We start from the raw sequence: 12,978 nt of genomic DNA, 5'->3' as shown, positions 1-12,978 counted from the left end.
TAACAATTATAACAACCTGTTGGGCTGCATCAGACCAGTGGTACTGTCCTGTCTCATCAGTCATTCCAGTCATTCCTGTGCCGCATATTGGTGGTCATTCCGAGTTTTTCGCTCGTTGCCGTTTTTCGCAACGCAACGATTAGGTGGAAAATGCGCATGCGCATGGTACGCAGCGCGCATGCGCTAAGTAATTTAACACAAAACTTTGGAGATTTACACAAGCTCGAACGACGTTTTTTCAATGCTCGAGTGATCGTAGTGTGATTGACAGGAAGTGGGTGTTTCTGGGCGGCAACTCAGCGTTTTCATGGAGTGTGCTAAAAACGCAGGCGTGCCAGGTAAAGACGCAGGAGTGGCTGGAGAAACGGGGGAGTGGCTGGCCGCACGCAGGGCGTGTTTGTGATGTCAAACCAGGAACTAAACGGACTGAGGTGATCGCAATCTAGGAGTAGGTCTGGATCTACTCAGAAACTGCAAGGAATTAATTAGTAGCAGTTCTGATAATCTTTTGTTCGCTATTCTGCTAAGCTAAGATACACTCCCAGAGGGCGGCGGCCTAATGTTTGCAATGCTGCTAAAAGCAGCTAGCGAGTGAACAACTCGGAATGACCACCATTGTCTCATATAACTCCCAAAAAATAATGGAGAACAATAATAATAATAATAATAATAATAATAATGGTGAGGGCCCAAACAAACCAGTCATTTCAGTCGTGTGGCAGACCCTGTTGCTGAAATGATTGGTTTGTTAAAGTGTGCATGTCCTGTTTATACAACAAAAGCATGGGTGGGAGGGCCCAAGGACAATTCCATCTTGCACCTCTTTTTCTTCTTTGCATCATGTGCTGTTTGTGGACTAGTTTTTTTACGTGCCATCCTGTTTGTAACTGCAGTGCCACGCCTAGATGGGCCAGGTGTTTGTGCCGCACACTTGTGTCGCTTAGCTTGGCCATCCAGCTACCTCATTGCACCTATTTTTCTTCTTTGCATCATGTGCTGTTTGGGGTCTATTTTTTAAATCTACCATCCTGTCTGTAACTGCAGTTCCACTCCTAGATGGGCCAGGTGTTTGTGCCGCACACTTATGTCACTTAGCTTAGTCATACAGCCACCTCTGTGCAACTTTTAGGCCTAAAAACAATATTGTGAGGTGTGAGGTTTTCAGAATAGACTGGAAATGAGTGGAAATGACTGATATTGAAGTTAATAATACTGTTGGAGCAAAATTACCCCCAAATTCTGTGATTTTAGCTGTTTTTATGTTTTTTTTTCTTTAAAAAATCATCCAGATCCAAAACCAAAACCAAAACATGAAAGGGTGGTTTTGGCAAAACCAAGCCAAAACCAAAACACAAAAATGGAATTAGAACCAAAACCAAAACACAATACACGAAAAGTGCCCGCCGCACATCTCACTGTTGGTTATGCGCATATAGGGGTACATTTACTAACATTCGTAATTTCCGGAAATAGGTCAAAGTTCAATCACGAATGACATCGACAGTGTAAAACTGCAACTTTTTGAATTGATTACGATGGATTTACTAAGCTGTCGTATTCGGGTTTTTCTTTTCTTCCGATGTCGATGTCATTCGTTTTTTTTTACCTATTTTTACGGCAGTGATTAGCAAAACACTGCCGGTTTTTTTTACAATCAATCTCGGCCGGATCTGTGTGATCCGTGCTGGGGTTCTTATTTTTTTTTTTTTTTAATTAAACAATGTAAAATCCCCCCAAAAAAATGCGTGGGGTCCCCCCTCCTAAGCATAACCAGCCTCGGGCTCTTTGAGCCGATCCTGGTTGCAGAAATATGGGGACAAAATTGACAGGGGTTCCCCCATATTTAAGCAACCAGCATCGGGCTCTGCGCCTGGTCCTGGTTCCAAAAATACGGGGGACAAAAAGAGTAGGGGTCCCCCGTATTTTTAAAACCAGCACCGGGCTCCACTAGCTGGACAGATAATGCCACAGCCGGGGGTCACTTTTATACAGTGCCCTGCGGCCGTGGCATCAAAAATCCAACTAGTCACCCCTGGCCGGGGTACCCTGGGGGAGTGGGGACCCCTTCAATCAAGGGGTCCCCCCCCCCAGCCACCCAAGGGCCAGGGGTGAAGCCCGAGGCTGTCCCCCCCCATCCAATGGGCTGCGGATGGGGAGGCTGATAGCCATTTGTGATAATGAAAAGATATTGTTTTTAGTAGCAGTACTACAAGTCCCAGCAAGCCTCCCCCGCATGCTGGTACTTGGAGAACCACAAGTACCAGCATGCGGCGGAAAAACGGGCCCGCTGGTACCTGTAGTACTACCACTAAAAAAATACCCAAAAAAACACAAGACACACACACCGTGAAAGTATAATTTTATTACATACATACACACATACATACATACATACTTACCTTATGTTCTCACGCAGGTCGGTCCTCTTCTCCAGTAGAATCCAAGGGCTACCTGTTGAAGAAATTCTACTCACCAGATCCAGTGGTCCAGGCTCCTCGGCAAATGCAGGGATAATCCACGTACTTGAATAAAACAAAAAAACGGTTGCCCGACCTCGAACTGAAAGGTGACCCATGTTTGCACATGGGTCACCTTTCCACGAATGCCAGAAACCCACTTTGCCTTCTGACTAAGTGGGTTTCTTCAGCCAATCAGGGAGTGCCACGTTGTAGCACTCTCCTGATCAGCTGTGTGCTCCTGTCCTCACTGACAGGCAGCACACGGCAGTGTTACAATGTAGCGCCTATGCGCTACATTGTAACCAATGATGGGAACTTTCTGCCCTGCGGTTGACCTAAAGTGACGTCACCGCTGAGCAGAAAGTTCCCAGCATTGGTTACAATGGAGCGCATAGGCGCTACATTGTAACACTGCCGTGTGCCGCCTGTCAGTGAGGACAGGAGCACACAGCTGATCAGGAGAGTGCTACAACGTGGCACTCCCTGATTGGCTGAAGAAACCCACTTAGACAGAAGTCAAAGTGGGTTTCTGGCATTCGTGGAAAGGTGACCCATGTGCAAACATGGGTCACCTTTCAGTTCGAGGTCGGGCAACCGTTTTTTTGTTTTATTCAAGTACGTGGATTATCCCTGCATTTGCCGAGGAGCCTGGACCACTGGATCTGGTGAGTAGAATTTCTTCAACAGGTAGCCCTTGGATTCTACTGGAGAAGAGGACCGACCTGCGTGAGAACATAAGGTAAGTATGTATGTATGTATGTGTGTATGTATGTAATAAAATTATACTTTCACGGTGTGTGTGTCTTGTGTTTTTTTGGGTATTTTTTTAGTGGTAGTACTACAGGTACCAGCGGGCCCGTTTTTCCGCCGCATGCTGGTACTTGTGGTTCTCCAAGTACCAGCATGCGGGGGAGGCTTGCTGGGACTTGTAGTACTGCTACTAAAAACAATATCTTTTCATTATCACAAATGGCTATCAGCCTCCCCATCCGCAGCCCATTGGATGGGGGGGGACAGCCTCGGGCTTCACCCCTGGCCCTTGGGTGGCTGGGGGGGGGGACCCCTTGATTGAAGGGGTCCCCACTCCCCCAGGGTACCCCGGCCAGGGGTGACTAGTTGGATTTTTGATGCCACGGCCGCAGGGCACTGTATAAAAGTGACCCCCGGCTGTGGCATTATCTGTCCAGCTAGTGGAGCCCGGTGCTGGTTTTAAAAATACGGGGGACCCCTACTCTTTTTGTCCCCCGTATTTTTGGAACCAGGACCAGGCGCAGAGCCCGATGCTGGTTGCTTAAATATGGGGGAACCCCTGTCAATTTTGTCCCCATATTTCTGCAACCAGGATCGGCTCAAAGAGCCCGAGGCTGGTTATGCTTAGGAGGGGGGACCCCACGCAATTTTTTTGGCAAAAATAAGCACTTTCCCACCCCTTCCCACTGATATACATGCACGGATCTCATGGATCCCTGCATGCATCTCAAATCACGGAAAAAAAAAGCAGGTCTGTTTTTTTTAGGACTTTTTTACGAGTTGTAATTTTTCACGGCAGTGTTTTGTGTGTTTTTGCTTTGCACTTCTTAGTAAATGACCGAGATTCATATCTAAACAGGCGTAATTTGACCGATGGTGTATTCATTCGTAATTTTTTACCTGAACTAGCAAAAAATTACGAATGCCCTCATCACTGCCGTGATTAGTGTTTAGTAAATGACCGAGATTAACCGAGATGACACTTTGAAGAAAAAACGGCATCTCGGTCAAAATCGGGAGCTTAGTAAATATACCCCATAGTCTCTAAACTAATAGTAGTCCACAAGCAAACTTTCAGTGATGTCAGTGCAGCGCCTTCCTCACAGTCAGAACCACAGGCATAATGTACATGTAAGAAAGAACAAATGGAAGGTGCACAAGTGAGTTTTAGAATCACAATAACATTTACTTATATCAATGCTCACATACTGTATATTTGAATGAAGCAGTAAACAGCATCAAATAGCTAAGCCTCAGGACATCCACACTGTTGTTCCTGGATTACAGCAGCCAGACAGATTCTCCTGGCTTTATCAGCATTCTGGCAGAAAATGCCTCCATATGCCTCTTACAGCAGTAGAATATTTTATGGCACAGTATGCAAAGCTGGGCAATACCAACCACATCAGGATCAGGCCTACATATGACAAACCTTTTTGGTTGTACAAATTACTTTTCACTTTTTTGCTCCTTAATTATGGGGAGTGGTGTGTGCTGAGCTCCCTTTTACATTTTTCTCAGATACAGGATAAATTCCATTTCTTTAATGTATGGTTTTACCAGAGTCTTATTTTCACCCATGGTACTCTCTTGGTTAAAAAAAACAATATTTATAAAAGTTGAATACTGTACCGCTAACCTCATCTATCACACAGAGCACACCAGACCCAAAACAGGATAGTTAACACCCCAGCGCACCACAAAATTTCAATGATTGTTTTAGAATGGCCCAAAATTTTACATTTTAAATGCTTTCATGCTGAGTAGTCTCATTAAGGCTTCCATTAAGACAGCACTCTCCTTTGGTTGCTAGTTCTAGGTTCATCACATTTTACCATTTGTATTATTCATCTTTGCAAAAGTAGTAAAGTTCTAAATGGTGACAACTTTCTAAAGCAGAGTAATTAAGATAATACTAAAAAAATAGTTAAAATAGGAGAATGAGAACATATGCAACAGGTCAGGCATGATGTCCTTGCAGCCCTGCATGCACGAAGGGCTCTGCTTATATCAATCTGTCAGCCACTAGATAATTTGGCAGGTTTATATATTCTCTGTTACCTGTTTGAAGGGTACTGATCCCAGATGAACAAGGCATGTCAGATAGGCTCATGGATGACTGAGTAGGATGTGGCAGTTTAGCATTAGTCCTTTTCTGTACTAGGGCTTAAGGCAAAGTGATTTTACTTGGAGTTTCTCTTTATGTGCTCTGGCGTCTTCACCGAACAAGTACTAATCTGTCTGTAATGCTGCGCAGCATGAAAAATAACCAGACATATATTGTGATTTATCTTGTATAATGCTCTGTTTACTGCACTTAAGGTGGAGTTTATTACATTGATATGTAGTTTCTATTAAATAGTTTCAGCAAGTTGTCATGGAAAAACACCTTTAATTTTTATTGCACAAATGATTTTTAACTTTGTTTATACTTTGAAACAGCCAATAAAAACAATGGACCATATTGCCATGGCACAAGTGTGTAGTAACAAATATTAAGCAGTCTCCCATTTTTTCTTTTAATAATTTTACTTGCACAAAATCAATTGATTGGTTGCTATTGTTTGGCTATTTTGCATCATATTATTTCTGCTTACCATAATGACTAATGCAACACACAGGCAAACCTATTTTCAGATATTTTGGAGTTAAAGTTGCATCGTTGCAGCAGCAGCGATCGCAGTCTGAATTTTTTGTGGCGAGTGGGCACCCTGGGAGCCCAGTGAGATGCTATAGGCATCTCAGGGCTTCGATCGCCTCTGCCTGATTGACATTTATTGTGTTAGTTGTGCTGGACAAAGCACAACTAATACAGCAAAGTACAGCGCATCAAATGGTAGAGTGCTTTATTGTGAAATGGCGCTGAGTCTTGGGCCATTGTGCCTTATATAGCACCCAAGTCTTGCAAGAATCCAAAAGCAGAACATACATTTTTCAATTCGCAGCTCACTGTGGGGATTCAAGTTTTATATTACGTGAACAAAAACGCACTGTCTGGGATACAGCACACAGAACAGTACAATAGAAAAATATTTTTTATATTTTTTTTTTCAATTTGAGGCTCATTGGGACACTGTGACAGCTTGAGAATGGATGGACACAGTGACAGCACAGCTTGTGGATGGATGGACACAGTGACAGTTTGTGTATGGGTGGACACAGGGACAGCACAGCTTGTGAATGGATGGACACATGGACATTATGACAGCATGTGGATGGATGGACACTGGGACACTGAGACAGTGACAGCTTGTGGGTTGACACAGCAGAGCACAGTGCAGCATGCCTTAAGTCAAATGGTGCTGAGTCACTGCTATGGGGTTCTTATATAGAATCCAAAACCTGCGAGAGTCCAGCGTTAGAATGATGACATTATGCCTTGATTTGGAATCTGAGTCTGGCAGGAATACCCAAGCAGCAGTTTAGATATTCTTGGATCAGTAAAGTTTGGGGGAGTGGCTTGGAGTTTCTAAAACCCGAACCACTCATCTCTAGGTAATATGAAAGTAAATCCAACATTCAAGTTCTAAATCAAAGGACAATTACTGCAGGATAGAGATAATAGCTTTTTTAGTGTCTCAGTATTCCTCATTATGTCCTTTTCAATTAAATAAAAAAATAATCACAATGAAGTACTTCTAATTGTTTAATATCTTATAGCAATGAATAAAGACTCCAAATGTAAAATACATGATAGGATTTGTATGTATATATGTAAGCTGATGTTTTTAAAATTAAAAAGTAACAAACACATATTTGAAAATATGGGAAACTCCATGGGTTTTGGTTAGAGATGTGCAGTTTGGTTCTCCAGAAATCCCAATCCACCCAAATGTTGTGGCTCTGAAGTGTGCCAAAACCCGGTACAGATTTCCCAAGGAGATCCAATACGAACCAAGCCCCTGTTCGGATTTCCCTGTGGTTCAGAATTTGGATTTTAAATCAGAATTTTGGATTTTGGATTGCACAAATTACATGATTTTATCTGTTTTTATTGAGTTTTATTGATTTTTCTCCAAGATTATCGATTATTTTTAGTGATTTTTAGCCAAAATAAAAACCAGTTTTGAACTAAAACACTTGAGCGTGATTTTGACAAATCTAAAACATGAATTATTGAATCCAAAACCAATACACAGGGGTCCACACAAATCTCTAGTTTTGGTTTGCTAATTTGTAGTCTTTAGCCATTAAGTGAACTTCAGCTTGTAATATATTCATGTCAAAAATGAGGAAAGGTGTCCAAAGAGGCATTTTCTGGGTTTAAAAAGTCACCAATGATGATTCATTTATGTGGGCGTTGGGGGAGTATTTACATTTTTGGAGTATTTTTAGAATTTTTTTTATGTTGAAGTATCACAGTTTGAAAGACTTTTGTTTTGTTTTATATTCCAGAGCATTTCCAAGATGACCTTATAAGTCTAATTTTGTGTCTGCAAAATATTGATCTTTGTACAAGCTTGGAGCATTATTCTCATCGCTATCCATATTCTAATGCATGTTTTCTATGACAGTGTTTTGCCACAACAATGCTCATCTCTTCTGTTGACATGTGTTTTGTTTGATAAATGTATTTAGCTAGACTTTACTGTATGTTGGTAAACAAAACAAAAATAGAGGTCACCAGGGACAATTTCTGCCAAAGGAGACTGGTTAAAGGAGTTTTGAACTTTTAAATTACTTTTAATACATAACTTAATTTAATCATACTTGCTGATTTTTGCCTAGTCCCCTCTGGGAGAGTCCCGGAGGTGGCAGCCATGTCCAATGAGCCAGGAGGTATAGTGCCAAATTTTTGTAATCGTGGCCCAGCAACCTGCTGTTCAAAGCCGCAATTTGCATCACTGTAACTCCATTTTCTGTGTTCAAAGCCACAATTTCTGACAGTTTACAGTGGGGGTGGGGTGAGGTCTATTATGGTGCAATTCAATTAAAAGTGCTATCCGCTCTACAAAAACCAAGGCAGTCCACTTCAGTCGGAAGTGTGCAGCATGCATGGGACAGGTCAACGCTGTCGGTATGTTGGGAGAGCCTCTCTTAATTTGGCACTCTCCTTGATGTTTCAGAAAAGCTGGCAAGTCTGCCTTTAACTTATGGTGGGAGTCCATTTTCTGTGACAAAAATTACTATATTTAGCAGAGTCAGAACACTTACAACAAGTTTGCACCTCTGCTGAGGACTTTCTGTGCTGATCTTCTATACTGTATCTACAGTAGGAAAGATCTGGCACATTGGCTCTAATAAAGTCTAAATGTCAGTTTACACATAAACTGAATGTGTACACATTCAAAGGACAGATGCAGGGAACCAATCAGCATAATTAAAAAGAGTCTATATAACTTCTGAGGTGAGGATTAGTGGATGAGCGTTCTGGCAATAACTCCCATACAGCACATGCAACTATTTTTTCCAGCAGGCTCATATAGGGATACTTTTATATTGAAATGGTCTGGTTAATGATGAGCTGCCAGAAGGGAAAATCTAATAAATAAATATATATATATATATATATATATATATATATATATATACTCCTTTAAGTGTAAACCCTGAGTTTGTCCTGAAAAGTTGAATTCTGAAGAATACAGCAAATATGAGTGAGAATACTTTAATTCAGTACTATGCATCTATTTATACTTTAGCTATCAATTTTGAATAAAATAATATAAATATTTTGAAATTGAACTTGGCAAAAGGTGTTTAAATATCAGGAAATGCACATTAACTTTTTTAATATCATTTAAAAAAAAATATTATATAACTTTCGTAAGCAGCAGATAATAATAACCAGACTTGCAATTTTGTTTGTTCTAACCTTAGCTTGCATAGAACATTGATGGACCTCCAGAATCAGCAACTTCAGCAATTAAGTGAGTGGCTTTCACAAACAGAAAATCGGACAAAGAAAATGGAGGCTGCAATTCTTGGACCCGACTTGGAAGATATAAAACATCAATTAGAAGAGCATAAGGTTTGTCTCAAATTTTGCATTTGAAATATTTTATGTTTTATTATTCATTTTATTATCATTGTTTTTATTATGATTACCTTACCTTACTGAATAGTATTAAAGTAAAATGTTAATTTTTTTTAGTCCTGTTATGCTATTTGGAAAACCAAGCTAGTTATTTATTTTTTAACAGTTATTCTATACATATTCTGTAGCACTTTACAGAGAATATTTTTTAGTCTTTCACATCAGTCCCTGCCCATTGGTGATTACAATCTATAATACCTACCATGTGTATACAAACATACAGTATATATGCACTAGGGTTATTTTTTGTCAGGATCCAGTTATCCTACAGTATCCTTATCTTTGGAATTTATGAGGAAACTGGAGCACCTGGAGAAAAAACATTCAGACATACACACTCCACACAGATAGGGCCTTGGCTAGAATTGAACCATAGGCCTCAGTGCTGTTTACCAGTAATGCTTACCACTATGCCAGCCACTTGTATTGCTAACCACTACGCCAATCATTATTAATCTCTTTCTACTGTTCCACTAATACAATAGACAGGATGCATACAATTTACCGGAGGGCGGGATGCCTGCTGTACATATCCTGACAGCGGTATCCTGCCTGCCAGATTGCCGGCAGCAGGGCAAGCACAAAGCGTCCCCTTGTGGGCTCCGTGGCTTGCTGCGCTCTCCAAAGAATCTATTCCCACTCTGTAAAAGTAAAAAAAAAAAATAATAATCCTAAATAAACACATTGTGTTCTGTATGTAACTTAGGGGTCTATTTACTAAGCCTTGGATGGAGATAAAGTGGACGGAGATAATGTACCTGCCAATCAGGAGCTGATTGGCTGATACTTTATCTCCATTCACTTTATCTCCACCCAAGGCTTAGTAAATAGACCAGATACTGTATTTCATAGCTTTGATGATTAAGAGAAGTATTTAAAAATGTACACAAAATATTATTTATTGCGCATTGCTGGCTGACATAAATATACGAACATTGTTTGAATAAAATCACCATGTCATAGGGGGTACTAGTGTGGATTTTAGTGTGTTTATTATTCCTTAATTTGAATATACCATGATTTCTATGAGGGGCATAACTCCAATAGGCAATGGAGATGACTGCCTCTGGGATCCCAGCCCTGAAGGGGCACCTGTATGTACAGCAGCACCTGTGTGGTTCAAAGCAGGATCCAAGTGTGACCGCTGCTCTTCCAAAGGAACTTTGCAAAGCACCCACTACTGCTACAGATTTAATTGTCTTTGTCCCAGGAGCGCTGCTAACACCTGCAATAGAGGACAGGATGGCTTCCATCTGGTGCTGCTTAGCCTGTGCTGCAGCAAGTTATGGTGCACCTGTCACTGCTGCTGGTCTGTGAGATGGGACCCACTAGTGAATGTTGATTCTGCATGCTGTAGATGGATGAATCTCCTGAGTTTGACCCTGACCCACCTGCTGTTTTCATACAGCGTAGCTGGAGCCCTGCCAGCTCATAACATGTCTATATACATGCACACACACACACACATATATTTGTTTTCCCTTTTTTTAAAGATGGGGAACCAACTTGCTTCCGGGTGACTTGGATGAATTTACTTCCCTGATTCCTATTATAACTTTATGTGTTATTATTAACAGTTATTTATGTAGTGCACACATATTCCACAGTGCTTTTACAGAGAATATTTGGCCATTCACATCAGTCACAGTGCCAGTGCAGCTTACAATCTATATGCTCTACCACATGTACATTATTGTATCTTATAGAATATAGAACTATAATATGTTACTGTTCATATTATATATTATCATATACTAATAACTTCAATATGGGTGTAATAATCATCAGTATGGAAGACATTATATCAATATGTCCATTCCTCTCCAGCATTAAAATTAAAAAAAATTAAACATTTTATTTTATGTAAAAGAATGTTACTGTGCCATTAATCACAGGAGGAATCAGAGTACTCGGTAATATACAGATTCATATAGAAAATGCTTTTATTGATGTAGATTTCACAAAGATTCTCACCCTATATGGATGATCACATTCCTATTATTTTACTATACTATCCAGTCTTTCCTTTAATTTGTTCATGCTGTTACCCGGGTCCCGGGATGACCTGAGAATCAGCCATGAGTACTGAATGTTTGAGATACATAGTAAGCAACCAGTGATGTAAGAGTAAGAAAGTCCCAGGTACAATGCATTTGAAAATCACATGACCATATACTCTATTCTGATTGGCTCCTTTCTTTTATAGCCATTCCAGATAGGGCAATTGGGTTTGCCCAGACGAAGCTGATGTGAAACGTGCACATAGGCATTTCAGAGCGGCATTAGCATGTCCGCTAACAGTACAGTATGAATGTGAATGTGTTGTAATTAGGTTCTAATAGCTGTTTGTGATATTCCATGTGTTACTCTGACAGGGTGTGTGGTACATTCTAACTCCCCTGAATGTGGAAGGGATAAGCTGCAGAAAGCCACAGTATAGGATACACTGTGCGTGGATCTAATAACCACATTGTATATAATAAAGTATCACATTGCAGCTTATTTCAATTAACTATGAGCTCTCCTGCAAAGGGAGGAGATTAGATATATAAGCCACAGCATGTAATACATTGATTGGGAACTGAATAGTAACACTGTATAAAATACTAAGTTACAACACAGCTTGCTCTAACTAGCCATGAATGGCAGGTCCCAAGGAATATGTGTTCCTGTTATCCTAGCTACATTTATATTTACCGACTTTAGTGCTGTCAAAATACTGTAAGCAGCTCTATTGTTCTGGGGAATTTATGAGTGACTCTATGTCCCATAAGAAATAATTATATTGTACTATCCCAATACCTACCGACTATATTGAGGAATCCACTAGTGACTGATGGTAATAATTTATCTCAATAGTAGATGATTGTAAATTCCCCAAATGAATAAAGCTACTCACAATCGATACAAGATGTCTGATAGGAACTGAATATAGTACATCATCCCAATGCCCACTATTATAGTCATTTGACTATATTGAGAAATTTACCATTGATCTGATTTTTAATATATTGAGGAGGATATAATAGCACAATTCCTTTGCACACACATGTGGTCTTATAAACCTAATAAGCCCCTTAACCATTCCATTCAATCTATTACATATTAGCACAACTGACTCATCCCATAATAATACATGAATGACCACAGATATAGGATAAGGGACAAGAATTGGTCACAACCAAGGTCAACGGTGCAAAGTTAGAATATTATACTGTCCAATATTGGGCTATATCCTTTAAGTAATTGTTGCATACAACATCACACAGGTGAATTTACCTGTGGCAGGAAAATATAACAAGGGCAAGAATTTGTGACAACTGCCTAGTGGATTCAGTCCCATAAAGAGTTAACACACTTATAAGTAATATAAAAAACTGTCAATAAATAAGACACAGTGAATTCATTTTTAATTGATATAGTAATTTTATTTATTGTACAAGTTTCTCCTATATATTTTTCACATCATATTTTAATCGATTAACATTAAAAGTTATATTTTATATATAATTCACTTTCTTTTGTGTGTGAACCAAGAGACAATCTTCTCTTTTATATTGTTACCTACCAACTTATTGTCTATGGCAGCACCCCAATGTATGATCATAAATAAACTACAATACATATGTAAAATGGGGAATTTATAATCTATGGTTTATAAAATGCTAATCCACCATTGACTAGTGCAGAAGATATCCATTTCCCCCTTCCCCTGTTTATTAATGTTCATAT

The 12,978-nt window shown here is 40.0% G+C and overlaps 1 protein-coding gene across 9 annotated transcripts in view; it reads left to right on the top strand.

Annotated features, from left to right (window-relative positions):
• Positions 1 to 12,978, top strand: part of DMD (dystrophin) — a 3,641,189-nt gene that overhangs the window by 1,237,416 nt on the left and 2,390,795 nt on the right. For all 9 annotated transcript variants that reach the window (XR_010221499.1, XM_063953479.1, XM_063953476.1 and 6 more), the window contains one exon: positions 9,030 to 9,180. Coding sequence is in view for 8 of the 9 variants with exons in the window: in XM_063953479.1 (XP_063809549.1) it covers positions 9,030 to 9,180 (151 nt within the window). In the remaining variant the exon portion in view is untranslated. The remainder of the gene's footprint in view (positions 1 to 9,029; positions 9,181 to 12,978) is intronic.

This window comes from Pseudophryne corroboree, chromosome 2 (genome assembly GCF_028390025.1).
Source record: "Pseudophryne corroboree isolate aPseCor3 chromosome 2, aPseCor3.hap2, whole genome shotgun sequence".
Lineage (NCBI taxonomy): Eukaryota > Metazoa > Chordata > Amphibia > Anura > Myobatrachidae > Pseudophryne > Pseudophryne corroboree.
Note: the sequence above shows the minus strand (reverse complement) of the source record. Positions and strands in the feature narration are given on the sequence as shown.